At 42.1% G+C, this 25597-nt stretch overlaps 1 protein-coding gene across 1 annotated transcript in view; it reads left to right on the top strand.

Moving 5' to 3' along the window:
* The window catches only part of galnt18b (UDP-N-acetyl-alpha-D-galactosamine:polypeptide N-acetylgalactosaminyltransferase 18b), a 110466-nt gene that overhangs the window by 78206 nt on the left and 6663 nt on the right, over positions 1-25597 (top strand). Inside the window, exons 5-9 of the mRNA XM_060887968.1 lie at positions 1837-2034; positions 2646-2760; positions 14748-14933; positions 17554-17691; positions 21852-21947. Coding sequence (XP_060743951.1) covers positions 1837-2034; positions 2646-2760; positions 14748-14933; positions 17554-17691; positions 21852-21947 — 733 coding nt within the window. The remainder of the gene's footprint in view (positions 1-1836; positions 2035-2645; positions 2761-14747; positions 14934-17553; positions 17692-21851; positions 21948-25597) is intronic.

Below are 25597 nucleotides of genomic sequence, written 5' to 3'. Positions count from 1 at the left end.
CCGCCGCCGGCGAAACAAAGATCCCTAACAACCACGTGTGCTCTGTTTCCCCACCTCAGCTTCCCGCGTCTCACTCGGTTAAAGACGCCTTCACACTGCACACGACAAACGACGGCTGATAAACAGGAAGTCATTCATTTCCTATGGAGAGTCGCAAAGGCGCTGCGTGAGGTGACGACCGTCTGTGGATCCTGAGACAGCCATTGCTTCCACTCCCAACCATCTAGCCTCTTCTTCTGCGCTCTTACCTGAATAAATAGCCGTCTACTTAATAATAGTTTAGCGCCCTTCGTGGCAAGGTGGAACCTGATATCTAAATGTAACAGAGTTCTTTTGGTTACAGTGCGGATGTTCGATGCTGGAATATGTCGCTTTCTCAGACAAGAGCGAGATTTCCTCTTTAAGCCCTGTCTTCCTGTCTCACTGTTTCGCTAGCACAATTACCTAAAAAAAAAAGGTTCTCGTTAGCATATTCGCTTTCCGCACTATTAGCTCGGCTTGCCTATCGTCAGCTTCGTTACAGTTCCCAGAAGGAGGTGTGATCGTATCTCGGATGCGATTAGCTCGCTTCAACACTCTGTCACTGTTACAGCAGGTAATATTTCTACACGAGGATTCGAATCCCGGCTAAGACGTCGACTTTAATAGCGAAATAGTTGATTTGTTAGAATGCAGGTGTGATACGAAGGGTGTCGTGAAGGTTCAGAAGGTTCGAACACTTTGGATGAAACATCTGCGCTGTCGTTCACAATGAAACGAATCCCTTTGATCTGTGGAATGAGTCCAGGTGTCTCACACCGCAGACAAAAGACGATTCAGAACCCTTGCCCTCCCAACCCCCGCCTCCTACGCCACCCTCTCCCCTTCCCCCCCGCTCACGTTCACATCATCATTACAATCGCATTCCCCGGCTCACATGGCCCGCTGCCGTTACTCGCTTAAGAACATGACCCAGAAATGTCAGCACAGATGGAGCCAAATATTTCTTTAATGAGCTTCCATGTGATGCTTGAGCCATGAATATCCCCGATTCTAACGTTATGTCTTAAATTCAGGCGCTGATTGTGTGTGATGTGGATGGAATGAAACATGACAGAACATGATGTTATAGGAAACTAATCAGTGACAGAGATGTTGTAATGAGATATCGTCACTTTCAGCAATGCAAAGTTTATCATTTCCTGAAATGTTAAATTCCTCTTTTATAACAGATTTAAAAAAATCTAAACTAGTTCAGGTTGTCGCTCATGTTATAGCAGCTACATCTTTTTTTTCCTTCTTTTCCTTTCTCTTCTATTTAATAATAGAAGACTAAAGACATTTTCCGCTAATTTGAAATAAACATCTCCTCATAGAAAACATCACCAGATGAACAGTTACCCTGCACTCGAGTCACGACTCGATTCAATTTAATCGATTCATGAGTCTGGCACTCACACAATCACACACTACGGACAATTTTCCAGAGATGCCAATCAACCTACCATGCATGTCTTTGGACCGGGGAGGAAACCGGTGGAATGCTAATTTCCATGATTTGCAAATGATTTGTAACACGAAACATCTTTACGCTGTTATCAGTTCCTCATGAAATCCACTTTAATCCAATTTAAATGGGTCCCTCGTAGGTTGTTACTATGGCAACGACAGCGTATTATATCGAGCGCATTAATACAAGCCCGTGATTTGTAACCACGCTGGTGTCAGAGTTGCTGTTGCTTAAGAGTAATTGGTTCTTTGGTATTTGAATGTATGTAATTAATGAACACGATGGATTTTATGGCTAATACGCGCATGTTTAATGTTCGCTGTATTCTCTGTATTCACTGTATTCAGGGCTGAGCCGATTCTCCAGCGGATCAAAGAGGACCGGACGCGGATCATCTCCCCTTCTTTCGACAACATTAAATACGACACGTTCGAGGTGGAGGAGTATCCGCTGTCCGCTCAGGGCTTCGACTGGGAGCTGTGGTGTCGCTACCTGAATCCACCCAAGTCCTGGTGGAACCTGAACAACACCACGTCTCCAATCAGGTAGCATACTAGTCACACTCACATTGACCTTTAGCATTTAGCAAAGAGAAATCGATCTAATTTACAGCATTTAGCAGACGCCCTTATCCAGAGCGACTTACATTTTATCTCATTTTTATACAACTGAGCAACTGAGGGTTAAGGGCCTTGCTCAGGGGCCCATCAGTGGCAGCTTGGTGGATGTAGGAATCAAACTCACAACCTTCTGATTGGTAGCCCAACACCTTAACCACTAGGCTACCACATCCCCCAATTTACAATAAAACAAATTTTTTTTCTGAATTTCTGAAGTTTTTGCAAAAAGACGATCTCCTGCCGTGTGATTTTACAGGATCAGGAACAGGAACTCTAAATTAATACGACTGAAGGGAAGGAAATAAAACGGCAGATTCCTGTTTCTGAGATGTTAAGAAATAAAAAAAACATCTACTAAATTTTAATCACGAGAAAGAAAATAAACTGAAACAAATTGTTTGGTTTTATTTTATTTGTCTTCTACATCAGCAACTTATTTTTTAAATGAAAACAACAAACACACAAACTCACACACGCACACACACACACACACACACAATAAATTCAGTTTAATGTTCATCGTGTTTCTTTTGCAGGAGTCCAGCTCTGATTGGCTGCTTCGTTGTAGACAGGAAGTACTTTGAAGAAATCGGGCTGCTGGACGAAGGTTTGGAAATCTACGGCGGTGAGAATGTGGAGCTGGGTGTCAGGGTGAGTGATGAGCTCTCTCTCTCTCTCTCTCTCTCTCTCTCTCTCTCTCTCTCTCTCTCTCTCTCTCTCTCTGTCTGTCGACAGTAACTAATGAAGATAATGGCCTCTCTTCTGACAGATTAACAACAATAACGATCTTCTCGGCTTTTGGCAGGACACAGAGGAACGACTTATCAAACTGATTTCTGTTGAGTGTCCGAGTTGCGCCCAGGATGTCTGGGCAGCACGGGGCAGATGGAGTAAAACTGCATAGACAACAACATTAAAGCCACTGTTCTGTATGCAGGGTTTAGTCAGAATCCTTTAATCGAATCCTTTAACATTTATTTCCTGTGTTGTTTGTTTAGGAAGGTAAAAATACATCAGTTGAGCAAAACGATTCAAAAATAATCGAACTCTGATTCTGTCCAAATCGTGAAGTTAAACAGTGTGTTGTATTAAAGGTCTCAAGAATTTTTTTAATTTATTCATATATTCATTCATTCATTCATCTTCTACCGCTTATCCGAACTACCTCGGGTCGCGGGGAGCCTGTGCCTATCTCAGGCATCAAGGCAGGATACACCCTGGACGGAGTGCCAACCCATTGCAGGGCGCACACACACACACACACACACACACACACACACACACACACACACACACACACACACACACACACACACACACACAGGACAATCTTTCCAGAGATGCCAATCAACCTACCATGCATGTCTTTGGACCGGAGTACCCGGAGGAAACCCCCGAGGCACGGGGAGAACATTCAAACTCCACACACACAAGGCGGAGGCGGGAATCGAACCCCGACCCTGGAGGTGTGAGGGGAACGTGCTAACCACTAAGCCACCGTGCCCCCCTTATTCATATATTCATTCATTTATTGCCAAAGAACAAAGCTGACAGTTTGCAGAAACATGGCACGGTTTAAAAAATAAAGTAGAGCTACTGTTTGTAATTATTAAAATAATTATGATTCATTTATTGAATCATTTAATTTCACTTCTCAGTTGGTTATATTTTCTAGACAAGGAATAATAATTTTTATTGGTATGCGTCAAGCCCTTACACTTAACCCTAATGCTTTTGTTTTGATGGTTTAATAGTTATTTTCAGTGTCAGATTGAAGCAAACTAATGAAGAGCTAAAAGAATCAATTTTAATCTGACTCCGAATCAAAAGGAGTCATAAGTGAGAAAAGTGGCAATAATCCTTACATTTTGTTAAAGCAGCAGGTTGTAGGTTGTATTTGTGACAGGAAATGATTTCGCAATCGCACATGTTTAGCTCTGATAATATACGAGGGTGAGTTCAGTGGAAATCTGAAAAGCATGATGTCAAATAGAATTCATTCATTCATTCATTCATTCATTCTCTACCGCTTATCCGAACTACCTCGGGTCACGGGGAGCCTGTGCCTATCTCAGGCGTCATCGGGCATCAAGGCAGGATACACCCTGGATGGAGTGCCAACCCATCGCAGGGCACACACACACACTCTCATTCACTCACGCACTCACACACTACGGACAATTTTCCAGAGATGCCAATCAACCTACCATGCATGTCTTTGGACCGGGGAGGAAACCGGAGTACCCGGAGGAAACCCCAGAGGCACGGGGAGAACATGCAAACTCCACACACACAAGGCGGAGGCGGGAATCGAACCCCTAACCCTGGAGATGTGAGGTGAACGTGCTAACCACTAAGCTACCGTGACCCCCTCAAATAGAATTGAATCAATTTATTTTGTATAGGAATTTGGACTCTTGTTAAGCACTCGGACGATCCAGGGTCGAACCCAGCAACACTGAGCATGTACTCAATGCGTCCTGGATGGGACACCAGTGCACCAAAAGACTCGCATCAATCAGACACACACACACACACACAAACAATCAGACACACAAACAATCAGACACACACACACACACCGTGAGATACTTAACCATTTCAAACTACCGAATGCCAACATTCATGCTGTTGTTTATTGTCATCCATCACAAACCTGAATCAGCAAGAAACAACATCTCTATTATCACTCTAAAGAATATTTTCTGTCAGCATCATTTTTCACACCATGTGGGCAGGTTTGATCCTTTTTCTGCTGCGCAAGTCTTTCCTGAAAACAAATCCGAAATCGTTGTGGGTTTAGCAAACTCTAAACTGAGATAAATCAGAGATAAAATGGAACGAAGAAAAAATTTAGAGCAGCACGTTGCCTCAATCTTTGCTTAGTTTCATCATTTTGTTTTCTGGCTTTTTCTACGCAGGCTGTAACATATTCATCTGAAGATGTTCTTTAACTCGAAGCATGAGCTTGATCAGACGAGGCAGAGGAGTTGTCCGAGTCCCTTAGGAGAGCTAATAATAGATAGGCAGAAAGCGTTATGGGCCATGCGCCGCAAATACTCGTATCAGATTCCGTAATAATCGTCTTCTGCTGATCCAGGAGACACACACACACACACACACACACGCACACTGCTTTTCACTGCAAGCAATAGTGTAATCATCAATCACTCTAAAAAGAGCATGAGGAGGAAGACGAAGAGGAGGAGGAGGGTGATGTGGCTCCCGTTAGCAATAGTTCCACCCTCGACGACACACTTTTCTGATTTCTTTTTCTCGATAATGGCCTGCTGATTGCTTTCCTGTGAGAGCATAGTGTGTTTTTATTCCCCTGCCAGCTCTCTTTGTGTATAAATGGAAAGTGAATCATTTTGATTGCATCAGGAGTCACAAAAAAAAGTCAACACAGTGGTCCCGAATTCCCCGTTGATGGTCCTGAAAGCAGCGGCAGGCAGGATGTTCGCAGTAGGAAGGTGACCACGGTCCTGAGAGTTAAGTGTTCCTGTGCGTGGAGACCTACAGGACCTGAACAGCTGGGAGCTTCTGGCACTGATCCACAAACTGGAGCTTCACATCAGTTTATACAGGGACCACAAGAAGATCTGGAGTTAAGACCTTCTTTATTTAGTTCAAGATCGGGAAGAAGAGTCCAGATTGAGACAGAGTCAGGATTGAGGCAGAGCACAGATTGAGACAGAGTCAGGATTGAGGCAGAGCACAGATTGAGGCAGAGCACAGATTGAGACAGAGTCCAGATTGAGACAGTCCAGATTGAGGCAGAGCACAGATTGAGACAGAGTCAGGATTGAGGCAGAGCACAGATTGAGACAGTCCAGATTGAGACAGAGTCCAGATTGAGGCAGAGCACAGATTGAGACAGAGTCCAGATTGAGACAGTCCAGATTGAGACAGTCCAGATTGAGGCAGAGCACAGATTGAGGCAGAGTCCAGATTGAGGCAGAGTCCAGATTGAGACAGAGTCCAGATTGAGGCAGAGCACAGATTGAGACAGTCCAGATTGAGGCAGAGTCCAGATTGAGACAGAGCACAAATTGAGGCAGAACACAAATTGAGAGTAAATCCAGATTGAGACAGAAACCAGACTGAGTGTGAGCCCAGTTTGGGACAAAGTCAAGCTTGAGACAGAGTCCAGATTAAGAGTGTCGAGACTGAGACATAGTCTGGATTGAGTCAAATCAAATTTACTCCATTTGGATTTGGGATGAGACTCGAGATTGAAAGCAGGTCAGATTAGTTCATTAGAGAGTCCAGCTAATCGGTTTTATAGATCGACTCTTTGGACACATTTCTCGCTTTTTCTTGTATTTGGTTTCAGACATTTTTGACATCAAATTCTGTAGAATTATCATCAGAATCCTTGTTAAATTCTGCACCAATTTTTTGCAACAACGCAAATAATCCAGATCTCAAACTCCAGTAAAGCACCTCGTGTGTGTGTGTGTGAGCGTGTGCGTCTGTGTGAGTGTGTGCATGCGTGTGTGTGTGCGTGTGTGTGCGTGTGTGTGCGTGCGTGTGTGTGTGCGTGTGTGCGTGCGTTGTGTGTGTGTGGTTGTGCACGTGTGTGTGGATCTTATAGTGCCAGACTTCCTCTTGGGAAGTAAAAATCGAGGGTCATGGGTATTTTTATTTCTAGCACCAGTGTCTGAAGGACAATAAAGAGCTCAGTGTGAGGCCTTGCTCTCTTTATTCTCTCTCTTTCATCCTTCTTATCACTCACTCTCTCTCTTTATTCTCTTTTCACCTTTTGCGCTCTGGCAGTCTGAGGGTAAAGGGTTCACTGACTGCTGATGAAGCAGCGACACGATGATTTAGAGCTTGTGTGCAATCAGGGACAGAAGCCGCTGCTCTTGTGGTGTCTTCGTTGTGTGGCAGATGATGCTGATGCTGAGTAGAGTGACTTTCCCTGCTGTGTGCTTTTGGTCTCAGGTTTGCAGTTTACACGTCGGAGCTTTCAGCAACCAGACGTGAGCTGCGAGCAGAGCAGAGTACTCTGTGATGGGAGAAAAAATTCATGTCAGCAACTTTGGTTTGAATAAATTTCTATTTTCATAACAGATTAGGACAAAAAAAAAGGGTGTCTGTGAGCTCAGGTATGAGGAAGAACCTTGACTGAAATTTCCTCTGTGTGTAATGTTACTCTGCCATGTGATGCAGCATGAGCAGCAGTTTTTATTTGAAAACGTGCTTCATGTGTCTCAGAGGAAACACACGTCAGCCTTCACCTCTCAGTTGGTAATGTGTAGTTGTATGATATAGGAGAGCTAAATCCTGGGTAAGAGATGACCGAAAAAATGTATGTATGTATATATATATATATATACGTATATATATATATATACGTATATATATATATACGTATATATATATATATATATACGTATATATATATATATATATATATATATATATATATATACGTATATATATATATATCGTCACTGTCAGGCGGAATCCTCGTATCTCCAAAACCGTTATTTTTCAGGAAATTAAAAAAACGCCGTACCTTATCTGCAGTGAACAGGGTTTAGTCCGCGTTGCAGTGGATTGTGTTGCGCTAAATTCCTGTCCTCAGTCGAGCACCAGAACTAGCGGGGGTCAAGATTTTTTTTCTTTGAGCCCAGTGTTTTGAAGACATTTACCTCAGAAGACGTGTTGATTCGTTGCGACTCTTCTTGAGGAGAAATATGCTGCGAAGCTCTCCCGCGGAGTGAGGAAGAGGTGGACAGTTGAAGTGTCCAATGGAGTTATGAGATTTGCCCTGAAGCTATTTTCAAGACTTTAGATTGGTTAATAACTTGTAAAAATAACAGACCCACGTGGGGACTGACCAATAGCATCGATATGTGAAAAAATATGAACTTGACCTAATTTGGACATACGAGGTTTCCGCCCGACAGCGACGATATATATATATATATATATATATATATATATATATATATATATATATATATATATATATATAATTTTTTTTTTCATTTATTTTGAATTTTTTTTTTTTTTTTTTTTTTTTGTTTACCAGATCAATTTTTTTATTTCAGTGGTTCCCCGTTTTGTATTACATTTTCAATCACTATTTTATTCATAAATACATTTTGCAACATATCTTCTTTTTTGAGCCGTGAAGATGTGTAGGAATATCAGTAGTAACAACAACAACAACAACAACAACAACAACAAACATTTTTTCAGTTTTTTCAAGTATCCTTGAAATATACAAAATCAAAAAAAAAGTTAAAAATTGAAAACGTTGAGTCTGTAAACGTCCAAATTGTATTTATGAAGATAGTGAAGATATAGTGGAGACATCTGGATTATAATTCATACATTAATTAGAGTAATTTTAAGGTCATTTACGGCTTTTACAAGATTTTTTTAATATGTGAAAAAAATCTGAGTTTAGCATTTTGTGCTTCAGGTACAGTACAAGCCGAACATAAAACACTGACACTCTGTGTGGGTCATTATGACGGCTGTCAGGTGGCCGATGGCCCGTGTGTGTGGGTCGTGTCTGATGGAACCCCAAGGCGGAACTCGGAAACTCTGTGTCAGCAGGATATATGTGAGATTTTATTCTCTGTATCCTAAAATACTCTAGAAGTTGTTCTTACAAAGGTTCATGTGAGTAATAGGTGCTGAATCATTGTTGGAGAGCGCGAGGCAAAGTGAGTCACTGAAATGAATTTCTAAATGAATCACTGAAACGAATCACTAAAAAAGAATCACTGAAATGAATCACTTCTTCGAAATGTGAATTGAATCGAATTGAATCAGTTCATTCATGCTATTCAAAAAGGAAAAAAAAAAAAAAAAAGTTTTTCGGTCATTGAGAGTGTGTGTGTGCCCTGCGATGGGTTGGCACTCCGTCCAGGGTGTATCCTGCCTTGATGCCCGATGACGCCTGAGATAGGCACAGGCGCCCCGTGACCCGAGGTAGTTCAGATAAGTGGTAGAAAATGAGTGAGAGAGAGAGTGAGAGTTTTTCGGTCAAACTGAAAACCGGTGAATCGATTATTGAATTGACTCACTGATTCACTCGGTTGCAGTGCTGCGTGTCTGAGTCACAGCAGAAGGTTTCTTCTTGAGTAGTCTGCTTGTGTGTGTGTGTGTGTGTGTGTGTGTGTGTGTGTGTGTGTGCTTGAATGATTGACACTTCAGTCTATATGAACTGATGGTGTTTGGAATCAGTATTGGCTCGCTGCAGTAAACCTGATTGAATCAAGGTTTAGGAGTAAATGTTGAGTGACAGAAGCTCCCTGTTTAGTCAAAGAGCAGAACAGATTCTCTTTAGACTGGGCAACATGCCGAGTACACACACACACACACACACGCACACACACATACATTATGCAGCATAAGGCACATCACATCTTGCATTTTTGTGTTTTTTAAGTTTCACCAGACAAACATTAAATTGTATCTTTACTATTCTGAAACATTCCCAAAAAACAGAGTTTGCTCCTGTTTTGTTGTGTCCATGTTCAGTATTAAATGTCTCGGTCATGTCTCACTCCTCAGCGGTGGTTAATTTAAAGCTCATATGAAAGTAGCCACTCAGAGCTTTAAGAATTTGTAGCGTTTCATAAGTATCTCTATTTTTCACTACAATACTAGAAAAACAAATGTTAATCATCAACCACTAAAATTCTGTGTAAGATCACCGACAGAGGGAAAAACACACGTCTGACACTGAGTCCTGACTCGCTTTAGATCAGACTCACAGGCGGTAAATTATTTGTTTGATGGAAAATGTCAGATTTTGGATGTCAGTGAACCGGTAGAAAGGGTTAAAGGACGGAAGAGGAGAGCTTTCCTCATCACACACTGTTGTTCTAACAGACTTCAGTAGGACACTGCGCTGGACTAGTCACTAAAAAACACACTTTCAACCAACGACCCGAGTCCTAAGTAGGATTTAGTGAGATTGTGTGTGCGTAAACCGTCGTGACTAGGAAGAAGGCGGAGCTTCATGCAGGAAAGGCGTCACAGCTGAAGTGAAAATATCCTGTTCGATTTTAAGCCCCGCCCTAATTTCACTTTTTTTCTGTGCGACGTTATAGCTGAGTAGTGAGAAGTTCAGTAAGGACCAGATTAGTATTTGGTATTTAGTTGGCACAGATCTTACAGATAATGTTAGCTTGTTAACTGCTAAAGAAACAATTGCTTAAACATTGCCACAAACCATGTGATTTAATCATCATCATCATCATCATCATCATCAGTGAAACCTTTTTTAAAGTGATTTTTTGTTTGTAGTTTGCTCTTCAGGTGTGATTTCTTTTTTTTCTCCAAAACTAAAGCTATTTTATAACATTTTCCCCTGATTGATTCTTTTCCTCGTGTCCCCAGTGAATATGGAGAAACTGGCTAATCGTTGCCGTTAAATACGCCAGAAAGAGCTACAGGGTTTACAGCAGGGGTCCAGACTCGCCAGCTCATTTTAAGAGCTCGATAAAGGCTCGTGTTCGATGTGGTGGTCCAGAACGATTGTAAGGATTGTAATCGTCCCTGATTCTAAAATAATAAAGCGAGGTTATGAATAGAAATGTGGCTAAAATGTATGTAAAAAAAAATATCAGCACAAAATGCACTCTAGTCAGCAGGAGTCTTGGATACTTTGTGCAAGAATCTTAAGGAGTGACATCGTGAATTTTCTGCCACAGGACTTGACCACCGGTAAAAAAATAAAATTTATTCAAGAAACAAGAAATATATCTGTTCTTGTTTAGTGAAAGATGGACTTTATATTTCCCACAGTTGACATTGAAAGTCTAAAGTGACGTGACATACGGCTAAGTATGAGTAAGGCTAACCCATACTCAGAATTCGTTCTCTGCATTTAACCCATCCAAAGTGCACACACACAGCAGTGAACACACACACACACACACACACACACACCATGAACACACACCTGGAGCAGTGGGCAGCCATTTATGTCGCGGCGCCCAGGGAGCACACACACTCCGGGGTTCGGTGCCTTGCTCAAGGGCACCTCAGTTGTGGACGGCCCGAGACTCGAACCCACAACCTTAGGCCACGACTACCCCAGGCCACTTATCACTTATCACATGTGATAAGTGGATAAATTCGCCAGGGGACAGAAGACAAGTCAGGTTTTACAGTAATGTCTTGATAATATTGGTGATGCAGAGGCTTAAAGCTCATGTAGCAAATATGATAGAATTAACGTTAAAGGGTTAAATCCTTGGTGCTCAATACATTTACATGGTTGTTCTTTATTGTGCTCTAATTCTCACCCTAGGAGTCGCACCTCCAGCCTTAGGGGATTGATTTTCTAAGTTCTCTGGTTCCTTCCCTTGGTCCAAAGATGTGTTGTAGGCTGATTGGCATTTTGAAATTGTTCCTAGTCTGTGTGTGTGCCCTGTGATGGATTCGCGCCCTGTCCAGGATGACCACCCACCTTGTGCCCTGAGTCCACAGGCACAGTCTTCAGGTTCCTCGTGACCATGTGTTGGATAAACGCTGCAGAAAATGGATGGATGAAGTTATCTGATGCTTTTGAGGAACTGGAAACACAGTGTAGTTATTATGTAGCGACTAAAAATATCTTTCTAGATAGTTGGATGGATGGATGGATGGGTGGATCGTTGGATGGATAGATGTATGAATCATTGGATGGATGGGTGGATGGATGGATGGATAGATAGATAGATAGATAGATAGATAGATAGATAGATAGATAGATAGATAGATAGATAGATAGACTTTTTAAGCAATTATTTCTAGATGTTGTTAGTAATTTTAAGATAGAAGAAATAGAGCTTGAAAATAGGAAGAAATCCTACAGAAGCAGCTTCAATTCTCTCCGCTTTGGTTAGATATGAAAAAATACTACATACATTGGCTATATTTAAGAGATAAAAGTATGTGCACCCCTGACCTTCACAATAATAAATGCTGCTCCTACAAACTGGAGTCTACATTTAAGATTTCTCTTCACTGGAGCAAACAGTTCTAGGTTTAAACACTGTTCCAGCATGACACAGTGCACAATGACGCAGCATGACACAGTGTACAATGACAGCATGACACAGTGCACAATGACAGCATGACACAGTGCACAATGACTCAGCATGACACAGTGCACAATGACAGCATGACACAGTGCACAATGACAGCATGACACAGTGCACAATGACTCAGCATGACACAGTGCACAATGACAGCATGACACAGTGCACAATGACAGCATGACACAGTGCACAATGACGCAGCATGACACAGTGCACAATGACAGCATGACACAGTGCACAATGACAGCATGACACAGTGCACAATGACTCAGCATGACACAGTGCACAATGACAGCATGACACAGTGCACAATGACAGCATGACACAGTGCACAATGACAGCATGACACAGTGCACAATGACTCAGCATGAGACAGTGCACAATGATAGCATGACACAGTGCACAATGACAGCATGACACAGTGCACAATGACTCAGCATGAGACAGTGCACAATGACAGCATGACACAGTGCACAATGACAGCATGACACAGTGTACAATGACTCAGCATGACACAGTGCACAATGACAGCATGACAAGAGTGCACAATGACAGCATGACACAGTGCACAATGACAGCATGACAGTGCACAAAGACTCAGCATGACACAGTGCACAATGACAGCATGACACAGTGCACAATGACTCAGCATGACACGGTGCACAATGACTCAGCATGACACAGTGCACAATGACTCAGCATGACACAGTGCACAATGACAGCATGACACAGTGCACAATGACTCAGCATGACACAGTGCACAATGACAGCATGACAGTGCACAATGACAGCATGACACAGTGCACAATGACTCAGCATGACACAGTGCACAATGACAGCATGACACAGTGCACAATGACAGCATGACACAGTGCACAATGACTCAGCATGACACAGTGCACAATGACAGCATGACACAGTGCACAATGACTCAGCATGACACAGTGCACAATGACTCAGCATGACACAGTGCACAATGACAGCATGACACAGTGCACAATGACAGCATGACACAGTGCACAATGACTCTGACTCATTCCCACTGAACACCTTTGGGATGAACTGGTTCTGGAGTCTCCTCAACATCCTAACATCTTGGAATTGCAGACATGAACCACAAATGTTATTTCGATAATTTAGGATTGAGTTAAATACTTTTTATTATTTATTATTATTATTATTATTATTATTATTATTATTATTATTATTTCTGTAATGCTTTTAAAATCCCAGTAAGCTCTGGATTTGGTCTCAATTTGACCAGAACATGGTTTAGAGTGAACATTAGACAGAGGATAAAATGCAGCAAGTTAAATGCAGTTAGTTTTTGTTTTATTTATTTTTTTATAGTGGGTAAAACGTATAAATAATAAATATTAATATGAATATTAATAAATGAACAAGATGAAAGAGATTTGTAAATCAATCGGCTGCAGCCTCGTGCATCATATTGTATTACTGTAATATTGCATGTTGTAGCACTCAGCTTGTACTCTAAGAAACTTCTTGTGTGTGTGTGTGTGTGTGGAATATCAGTATGTAACAGAGGAACAGCTGAAGGTTAGTCAGCCGTAACACTCAATCTCACACTACACACTCTGCCTCTCTGCTCTCCAGTCCACTTCTTTACTATACAGCAGCTCCAGGAGAGTCGGAGCACTGGATATTCCACAAGACATGCAAGTCTTGTTAGGAATTGCAACGATTTACCTAAAACTAAAAAATAAAACTAAAAACACACAGTAAGCAGATGAGATGAGAAAGTAGTGCGAGGACGTGCTAATAAACTATACAAATAATACAAATAAAAGCTTTTTAGTGGGAGAAATTGGAGTGAAGTAAAGGTATAGGTTTGAAACATTGTGTGTATTTTCTTAATCCATCCATCCATCCATCCATCCATCCGTCTACTGAAGGTCTTCTCAAAATGTACAAAGATTTACATTCTTTGAATTTACGTTGGGGTCACAGCATGTTCGCCTCACACCTCCAGGGTTGAGGGTTCGATTCCCGCCTCCACCTTGTGTGTGTGGAGTTTGCATGTTCTCCCCGTGCCTCGGGGGTTTCCTCCGGGTACTCCGGTTTCCTCCCCCGGTCCAAAGACATGCATGGTAGGTTGATTGGAATCTCTGGAAAATTGTCCGTAGTGTGTGATTGTGTGAGTGAATGAGAGTGTGTGTGTGCCCTGCGATGGGTTGGCACTCCGTCCAGGGTGTATCCTGCCTTGATGCCCGATGACACCTGAGATAGGCACAGGCTCCCCGTGACCCGAGGTAGTTCGGATAAGCGGTAGAAAATGAATGAATTTACGTTCATGGCATTTGGTGCATGCTCTTATCCAGAGCAGCTTACGTTTATCTCATTTACACAGCTAAACAATTGGGGGTCTTGCTCAGGGGCCCTGGAGTTGCAGGTTGGTTGACCTGGGATTTGAAAAACCTTAACCATTGAGTTACCACTTCCTCCAAAGTATAAAACAGGATGAGACGTACAGCTCAGATCTGAACGCTTTAACAGTTCACACTATGACCCATGTTTATTTCTCATGTAATTAACATCCGATTTTGTGTGTGTGTATAGGTGTGGCAGTGTGGTGGAAGTGTGGAGGTTCTGCCCTGTGCACGTATCGCCCACATTGAGCGCGCTCACAAGCCGTACACCGAGGACCTGACCGCACACATGCGCCGTAACGCCCTGAGAGTGGCCGAGGTGTGGATGGACGAGTTCAAGAGCCATGTCTACATGGCCTGGAATGTTCCACAAGAGGTGAATACCATCCCACACACACACACAAACACACACACACACGCTCATTTACTACTTAAACACACCATCGGATTCCATGTAAACAGTTTTGAGATGTATAAACATGCGCTGCACCATGTTCTCAGAAAGCCGGCGCTAATTTTATCTGCTGCTAGCTTTGGTAAAGAGATTAGATTAGCGCAATCAGTTCCAAGCAGATGTTTGTTTTTTCTCCCTGTGTGTATGTGTTGTGGAATACAAATTCAGCGCAGACTCATTTAATCTGCATGAGGATGACAAAAAGAAAGAAAGAAAGAAGAAAGGCTACACAGAGAAATGCATGTCGTTTTTGTTTAGTGATTTAAGCGAGCATTTTGGTGGTTTGTAGTCGCTTAGCGTGGATCGTGTCCTCCAACCGCTCCTGCTATATTACAGAGCTCAGACTCGAACCGTGCGTTTATCAACCACACAGCAATTAAGCTCGTTTAGAAGGAACAGAAGGCACAGCGAGCTGCCTGTCGCTTGGCCGAGGCTTCGCTCTGAGAAGAGGAGGAATGTAGAAAAGCACAGAGGTCAAGCGGCTTGGACGATCTGTCCAATCCTGAGCTTTGAGCTACAGGAGCCTTGTTCTTCACAGCACTGAGAGCTAGCGTAAAGAGTTCCAGGAGCTTAACTTCGGCTACTGACCTTTGGATTGGTTTTTTAAGCGGTGAAGCAGGTGAGAAGGTTTTACCTTGTGAGGTTATGAGCTTCACGGTAAAGCTAAAGACAAGAAAAGCAAGAGCAGGATCGTACAGCATCCGTGATGTTTTTAAAAAGGTTAACATCACCGCAGCAAAACAGTGCAGATTGTTAAAATTCTTAATGAAATGACAACAAAACAGTGAAACTTATAAAAACATTAACAAAATTGTAGCAAAACCGTGACACTTTTTTAAACGTTTAGTAAAATGCAGTCAATGCAGTTTTGTAAACATTAACAAGGTTGTAGCAAAAACATGACATTGTTTTAAATGTTATAAAATTGCTTTTTTTTCAAAAAAAGTTTTTGAATACTTTAACAAAATCGCAGTAAAACCGTGGCACTTTTTTGAAATTGTTAATAAAATGCTAACAAAACAGTGACGCATTTTTTTAAAACATTACAAAGATTGTAGCAAAAACGGGACGCAATTTGTAATAAAATGGAAAGGAAACAGCAACAGTTTTTTGAAATTCTTAACAAAATCTTTAAAACAGTAAAACAGGGAGACTTTTTTCACAAAATTGTAGCAAAACAATGAAATTTTTAAAAATTCTTAATCAAATGCTAGCAAAACAGTGACACTTAAAATATTAACAAAATTCTAGCTAAAAGGGAAACTTTTTTAAAATCCATAATAAAATGGCAAGAAAACAGCGACAGTTTATAAAAACCGCATTAATAAAATGCTAGCAATACATCGACGTTTTAAAATTCGTATCAAAATTTTTGTTTCCCAGAACTGAGAGCTAGCATTAAGAGTTTCACGAACTTATCATCAGCTGCTGACTTCAGGATTGGTTTGTAAGTGTTGGAGAAGGTGAGAAGATTCAGAGGAAATGTGAAGAAGGGAGAATAAATAAAAATCTGTATCAGAATTCGGGGGTCATGGTGGCTTAGTGGTTAGCACGTTCGCCTCACACCTCCAGGGTTGGGGGTTCGATTCCCGTCTCCACCTTGTGTGTGTGGAGTTTGCATGTTCTCCCCGTGCCTCGGGGGTTTCCTCCGGGTACTCCGGTTTCCTCCCCCGGTCCAAAGACATGCATGGTAGGTTGATTGGCATCTCTGGAAAATTGTCTGTAGTGTGATTGCGTAAGTGAATGAGAGTGTGTGTGTGTGCGCCCTGCGATGGGTTGGCACTCCGTCCAGGGTGTATCCTGCCTTGATGCCCGATGACGCCTGAGATAGGCACAGGCTTCCCGTGACCCGAGGTAGTTCGGATAAGCGGTAGAAAATGAATGAATGAATGAATGTATCAGAATTCAAATGAATCAAAATTTCAAAGCTTGGAACAGGAAGTGAAGCAAGAGGAGAGAAAAAGAAAGAACGAAACTTGGTGCGAATGAGAAGCGAAGACGTGGACACTAGCAGTCGCAGAATTTTTCTTCCCACGGTGAAGCGTCTGTATTCTGGCCCCTGATTGTCGGCAGCTGCTGAGCCAATCACTGTTGTGCGTTGTGCTGCTGCAGTCTGTGGGATATAACGATATCATCCTCCCTACAGTATATTATTTTCCACGATCCCCTGTGAGTTTACTCACAGTTTAGATTTGATTATTTTATCTTATTTTTGATTATATTTCCAGATTTGCCAATAGGTACACATTTTATGTAGGAGCTCCAAAAAACGTTGCAGGTGCAAGACACCAAGCACAACTATGCAATTTTTTTTTTTTTTTTTTTGGCACTCTGATATTAACTGACTCCTGGAAGCTTCAAGCCCCGCCCCCTTCCTCCATCTCACACATTGTCGAGACTCATTTTCTGTCGAGGTGAACGTTTCTAACACATAAGCTAAATTAAACAAGTGTACATATTACATTAATATCACTTTCATCCAACATGATACAAAACGACTGTGTGTGTCTGTGTGTGTGTGTGTGTGTGTGTGTGTGTGTAGGACTCAGGCATAGACATTGGTGACATCTCTGAGAGGAAAGCCCTGAGGAAAAGAATGCAGTGTAAAACGTTCAGGTGGTACCTGGTGAACATCTACCCCGAGATGAGGATGTACACAGACACCATCGCGTATGGAGTGGTGAGGCGACACACACTCACACACACACACACACTCACACACTCACACACACTCACACACACACACACACTGTCAATTCACACGCACACACGCACACACACACACACACACACACACTGTCAACTCACACACACACACACACACACATACACACATACGCACACATACACACACACACACATACACACACATACTCACACACACACTCTCACACACACCCACACCACACATAACACACACACACACAAGTACACATAACACACACACATACACACACATACGCACACACACACACACACACATACTCACACACACACTCACACACACACACACACATACACACACATACTCACACACACACACACACACACACACATAACACACACACATACACACACATACGCACACACACTCACACACACACACACACACATACTCACACACACACACTCACACACACACATACACACACATACTCACACACACACACACACACACACACACACACACACATACTCACACACACACACACTCACACACACACGTACATACACACACATACTCACACACACACACACACACGTACATACACACACACGTGCAAGTTTTCTTTAAGAAGTTTATTTATCTTTTATGGAAGGAGTCTTCAGTGTCATCAGGTAACGAATCACAGTCAAAGAATTCTAAGTGAATGAGCAGTTGCTATAGAAACAATAAGGAGTTAGAAGGAGAGCATTAATATAATCCTGTGATTTGTATTACAGCTGTCAGGGCTGCTGTTACAGGAAATAAATCCACCAACACCTCTCGGCCAATCAGATTGGAGAATTCCCAGCTCTGTAGTCAGGGATTTATAATTAAAAGGTTGTGAATTCTCCCAGTGGAGTAAAGGTGTAATATTTACCAGCCTGAGGCAGGAGGAGACGCGGGCAGACATTTTATTTCAGCTTTTCTTACAACAAACTCCTGAGCAGACACATTAATCAGAGACAGAGGAGTAATCTGACTCCTGAAGCAGGCTGAGGACAAGACTCAGAAAGTGTAGAAGAACCACACACACACACATAACACACACCACACATACACAAGTACACATAACACACACATAGACACACACACAAACACACACATAACACACACCACACATACACAAGTACACATAACACACACATAGACACACACACAAACACACACATAACACACACCACACATACACAAGTACACATAACACACACATAGACACACACACACACAAACACACACATAACACACACCACACATACACAAGTACACATAACACACACATACATACAAACACACACACAAACACACACATAACACACACCACACATACACAAGTACACATAACACACACATACATACAAACACACACAAACACACACATAACACACACCACACATACACAAGTACACATAACACGCACATAGACACACACACACACAAACACACACATAACACACACCACACATACACAAGTACACATAACACACACATACATACAAACACACACATAACACACACCACACATACACAAGTACACATAACACACACATACATACAAACACACACATAACACACACCACACATACACAAGTACACATAACACACACATAGACACACACACACATAAACACACACATAACACACACCACACATACATAACACACACCACACATACACAAGTACACATAACACACACATACATACAAACACACACATAACACACACCACACATACACAAGTACACATAACACACACATAGACACACACACATAAACACACACATAACACACACCACACATACACAAGTACACATAACACACACATAACACACACCACACATACACAAGTACACATAACACACACATAGACACACACACACATAAACACACACATAACACACACCACACATACACAAGTACACATAACACACACATAGACACACACATAAACACACACATAACACACACCGCACACAACACACACCACACATACACAAGTACACATAACACACCCACATAGACACACACACACATAAACACACACATAACACACACCGCACATAACACACACCACACACCACACATAACACACACACAACAAGTACACATACTGTACTGTAACACACATACACACACGCATACACAAGTACATACACACACACAGACACCACACATAACACACATACACAAGTACACATAACACACACCACACATACACAAGTACACATAACACACACACCACACATACACATAACACACACCACACATACACAAGTACACATAACACACACACACACGCACACACACACAGAAGTGCACATAACACACACACACCCACACACAAGTACACATAACACACACCACACATACACACACCCACACCACACATAACACGCATACACAAGTACACATAACACACACACAAACACAGTCACATAACACACCACACACACACACAAGTACACATACACACACACAAACACACACACATAACACACACCACACATACAGTACACAAGTACACATAACACACACATAAACACACACACATCCATACACACACATAAACACACACACATACACACACACATACATACACAAGTACACATATAACAATACACACAAACACACACATAAACACACATACATACATACATACATACATACATACATACATACATACATACATACATACATACATACATACATATATACATGCATACATACACAAGTACACATAAAAATACACACACACACACACACACACACACACACACACCCCACTCAACAGGAAACATTATCATAGATTTAAATGTATGTATTTGGTGAACAATTCAAACCTACAACCTTTTAAACCGAATCAGAATCAGATGTATGTTGTATTGGTTGTTTGGGATTTGACTCACAAACTTCTGAAGCCTCGCTGTCATGTCTCAGGGTTCTGAACTTCCCGGATTAGTAAAATCCATGCGTTTTTTCTTTTCCGCTCGACACAACCCTGATTATAGACTCCTGTCAAATCCTGAACAGAAAACGTCCGGAGGTCTTTTCACCTCTCACGAACCGCCATGTTAACACACGTGACTCGGCTCCATGGTAGCGGCTCGTTCACCGTACGCCTTACAGCTCGCAGTGCGTTTGCTTCCTGTGGAGAAAACGTGGCTTAGTCTCATTAAAATTAACTCCAGATTGTGAAATAGCTCTTGCCCTCGTTCCTCTGAGGGCTGTCAGTCAAACTGGAGTGTAGCCACAGAATACAGAAGAGTGTATTGCGCAGTCACACCGGACCGAGTGTCAAAAGGTAAAGGGAAGGAAAGAAAGTCATTTCCACAGACATTTCCTTCTGACAGAACACTGAAGAAACGTATAAACATGTGACATGATTAATGTGTTGTCTTTTATTTCTCTTATACAATAATTTTCCAACAAAGCCAGTTTACATTTGTTCGTGTTGGATGTCCTATTACAGCTTTATTTATTTATCTATTTATCCTTTTACAGCTACTCAAGTTGCATCCTGTTAGCGCTTACATTACAGCACCTGTAAAAAAAAAAAAAAAAAAAAAAAATATATATATATATAAATATATAAATATCTAAATATATATATATATATATATATATATCTTAGATTTTTATTTGTCTTGTTTAATTTAATTAACTTTGCTGAAGATTTTTCCTCTGACTGGAACTGGAGACTCCTTCCAAAAATGCTATCTAAATAAACATCTTTATACCCATGTAAGCTGTTGCTATAGAAACAGAAACATTCAGAGCATACCTATAAACATAAGGCTTTGAAAATTAATTGTGAAAATGTGTGTGTGTGTGTGTGTGTGTGTATGTGCGCACGCACGCGCGTGTGTGTGTGAAGCACTGGTCTCTCAGCACTGACACAGTCATGATGAGTTGGTCAATGACTATGTAATAAATCCGGTGTGTGTGTGTGTGTGTGTGTTTGTGTGTGTGTGTGAAGCGCTGGTCTCTCAGCACTGACACAGTCATTATGAGTTGGTCAGTGACTGTATAATAAATCCGGAGGTGTGTGTGTGTGTGTGTGTGTGCATGCGCGTGTGTGTGTGTGAAGCTCTGGTCTCTCAGCACTAAGCATGGCCTGGTGTCTGTGTCTGTGTGCAGCTGAGGAACTCCCTGAAGAGCGAGCTGTGTTTGGATCAAGGCCCAGACACTGACACCGTCCCCATCCTGTACCTCTGCCATGGGATGACGCCTCAGGTGAGCACTTATCACTTTTTCACTCTCTCTCTCCAACTTTTTCTCTGTCTTCCTTCTAGTCTGTCGCATTCTGCACATCTCTGTCACTCTTTCTGTATCTCTCTCTCTCTCTCTCTCTCTCTTTGTATGTCTCTCTCTCTCTCTCTCTCTCTCTCTCTTTGGGTATGTCTCTCTCTCTCTCTCTCTCTCTCTCTCTTTCTCTTTGTATGTCTCTCTCTCTCTCTCTCTCTCTCTCTCTCTCTCTCTCTTTGTATGTCTCTCTCTCTCTCTCTCTCTCTCTCTCTCTCTCTCTCTCTCTCTCTCCCTCTCTCTCTCTTTCCTTTACTGTATCTCTGTTGTTACCTTGTATGTAACCCTCATGTCTTAGAATTTTGAGGTCAGTATAGTGAAAGTGACGTGTGTGTGTGTGTGTGTGTGTGTGTGTCTATTCAGTGTGTAATTGTTCATTTCCTCAAACCAAACACGCAGGAAACACTGCAGCTTTATTTCAGAAAATTCTCAGTAAAAGAAATAAAATCCTAAGATCTGATAAGTGCAAGATGTCTTTGTTTTGGATCGTCTCCCAGAATCGGATCTCAGGTGATCAAATCCCCAACGACTAGACACAAGGAAAGGAAGCTGAACCTCTGCCTTGTTTTCTTTATCTGTGAGTGGAACAGCTCGGTATCCAGAGCTCAGAGGAACCACATCATGCTCTGTGGAAGCAACATGTTCTGACCAATCACAACGCAGAACCCAGCAGCGTCCTGACTGTCTGAATGAAGTCAGAGTACGAAGTCGTTCTGATGGCACACGTGATCCTCCAGTTATTATATATCCAGTCTCACTCTTCTCTTACTCGTCTCTCACTCTTCTCTTACTCGTCTCTCACTCTTCTCTTACTCGTCTCTCACTCTTCTCTTACTCGTCTCTCACTCTTCTCTTACTCGTCTCTCACTCTTCTCTTACTCGTCTCTCACTCTTCTCTTACTCGTCTCTCACTCTTCTCTCATTTGTCTCTCACCCGTCTTTCACTCGTCTCTCACTTGTGCCTCACTCTTCTCTTACTTGTCTCTCACTCTTCTCTCATTTGTCTCTCACCCGTCTTTCACTCGTCTCTCACTTGTGTCTCACTCGTCTCTCACTTGTGTCTCACTCGTCTCTAACTTCTGTCTTACTCGTCTCTCATGTGTCTCACTCGTCTCTCACTTGTGTCTCACTCGCCTCTCACTTGTCTCTCACTCGCCTCTCACTCGTCTTTCACTTGTTTCTCACTCGTCTTTCACTTGTGTCTCACTTGCATCTCACTCGTTTCTTACTCGTCTCTCACATGAGTCTCACTCGTCTCTCAATTGTCTCTCACAAACATCACTTCTGTTTCATGGTTTATTAAAAAGAATTTATGGAGAGAGAGAGATGGAGAGAGAGAGAAAGTGATGGAGGAAGATAAGAATCTGCTGAAAGCACCGACACTGGAGACTCCTTCTGTTAGAAAAGCGTAAACAAAAACTTCATCACGTCACTGATTCTTGAGCACGTTGTTACTATAGAAACCTTCTTACACGCTAACGTCAGAGCCGCTGTTACAGAAAACTCATCAACTCCTCCTCGGACCATAGCGTCAGAAAATTCCTCTCAACCTGTAGCTCCATAAATCACACAAGGACCTGTAGATAAAGGAGATGAAGCCGTTTTCAGTGCCTGGAAGCAAAAGACAGGTGTGCCAGATGTTCTTCAGACCCCGGGGTGTGTCCCCAGGTGTTTGCCAGCTGTGGTGCCAGGCTGCGTCCTGCATGTTGTAAACAGATGCAGTTCGCGTGCGTCCTTGAAACAGGCGTGACTCATTCTTCTCCTTCCATAACGCACGTCACGTCCTGCCGTGACCAATCCTGCTCAGGAGACCCACAACATGACTGTATTTTTAGCGCACAGGTTCACTCAGTGGAAAAGTAATTCTGGGATGTTTCCTGAGAGAGAGAGAGAGAGAGAGAGAGAGAGAGAGAGAGAGAGAGATACAGAGAGAGAGAGAGAGAGAGAGAGAGAGAGAGAGAGAGAGAGAGAGAGAGAGAGAGATACAGAGAGAGAGAGGGAGAGAGAGAGAGATAGAGAGAGATACAGAGAGAGAGAGAGAGAGAGAGAGAGATACAGAGAGAGAGAGGGAGAGAGAGAGAGAGAGAGAGAGAGAGAGAAATGAATCCAGCAGGTTGTAATGGAATATTTGCTCTTTTTGATGGATGTTGTCATGGTTACACATCTAAGGGTTGAATTGCTCCAGTTTTTTCTTTTCTTTCTTTCTTTGAGAGCTGTGTGTGTTGGATGGCAGCAACATGGTTCTTCTAATTAGCTTCTATTCCATCTGAAAAGCACTTCAGAAGCTCCTCATACTGTGTGCGTGTGTGTGTATATGTATGTGTGTGTGTATGTATGTGTGTGTATGTATGTGCGTGAATGTAAGTGTGTGTGTGTTTGTATGTGTGTATATGTATGTGCGTGAATGTAAGTGTGTGTGTATGTGTGTGTGTATGTATGTGCGTGAATAAAAGTGTTTGTGTCTGTGTGTATGTATGTATGTATGTATGTATATGTGTGTGTGTTTGTATGTAAGTGTGTGTGTATGTGTTTGTGTATGTGTGTGTGTATTTATGTATGTGTGTGTGTGTGTGTGTATGTGTGTGTATGTATGTATGTGTACGTGTGTACGTGTGTGTGTGTGTGTGTGTGTATGTGTGTGTGTACGTGTGTATGTGTGTGTGTGTATGTGTGTGTATGTATGTATGTGTACGTGTGTGTGTGTGTGTGTGTATGTATGTGTGTGTATGTGTGTATGTATGTATGTGTGTGTGTGTGTATGTGTGTGTGTGTGTATGTGTACGTGTGTATGTGTGTGTGTGTGTGTGTGTATGTGTGTGTGTGTATGTGTGTATGTGTGTGTTTGTACTATCATAGACCATTATTAAGTCCCTACACAGGTGTAGACAAGCCTCTATCACCTGCTTGTTCTCTGCATATCTAATATCTCTTATCGTATTAAGTAAACAAATAGAACGCAAAGACAATTTAAAAAAAAATTAAATTAAATGTTTAAATTAAACTCCAGCACATTCCTGAATTCTCAGTTCTGATTGGTCAGAAGGTGTTGATGAATTTTCGACACCAGCAGGCTCACGTTAATGTGCTCCTAATACGTTGTCGCTTCTATTGTAACAGGGTATTCGGAGATGTCTTTGTCAGTAGCAGGATTGTGTGTGTGTGTGTGTGTGTGTGTGTGTGTGTGTGTATACTAGGCTTTTCTCACTTGTGTTGAGTCCCTAAACAGGTGTAGATAATCATTCATTACCTGCTTGTGTTTAAGGCTCTGGGTTGTTGATCAGAGGATCAGAATTCAAGCCTCAGTATGTGTGTGTGTGTGTGTGTGTGTGTGTGTGTGTGTGGGCCACTGTTGGGCCCTTGAGCAAGGCCCTTAACCCTTAGTGCTCCAGAGGTGCTGTACCATGTCTCACCATGTGCCCAATCTCCAAAGATGATATATGTGAAGAAAGAATTTCACTCTGCTGTAATGTAGCTGTAACAAAATAAAGGCTTCTATTCTACTGTGATTCTTCAGCGTCTGCGTTTCTGAGATGTTTAACGTTCTCGTTGTCGAGCTGAACGATGGCCTCTATTCCCTCTGC

Source organism: Tachysurus vachellii, chromosome 1, assembly GCF_030014155.1.
Source record: "Tachysurus vachellii isolate PV-2020 chromosome 1, HZAU_Pvac_v1, whole genome shotgun sequence".
Taxonomy (NCBI): domain Eukaryota; kingdom Metazoa; phylum Chordata; class Actinopteri; order Siluriformes; family Bagridae; genus Tachysurus; species Tachysurus vachellii.
Note: the sequence above shows the minus strand (reverse complement) of the source record. Positions and strands in the feature narration are given on the sequence as shown.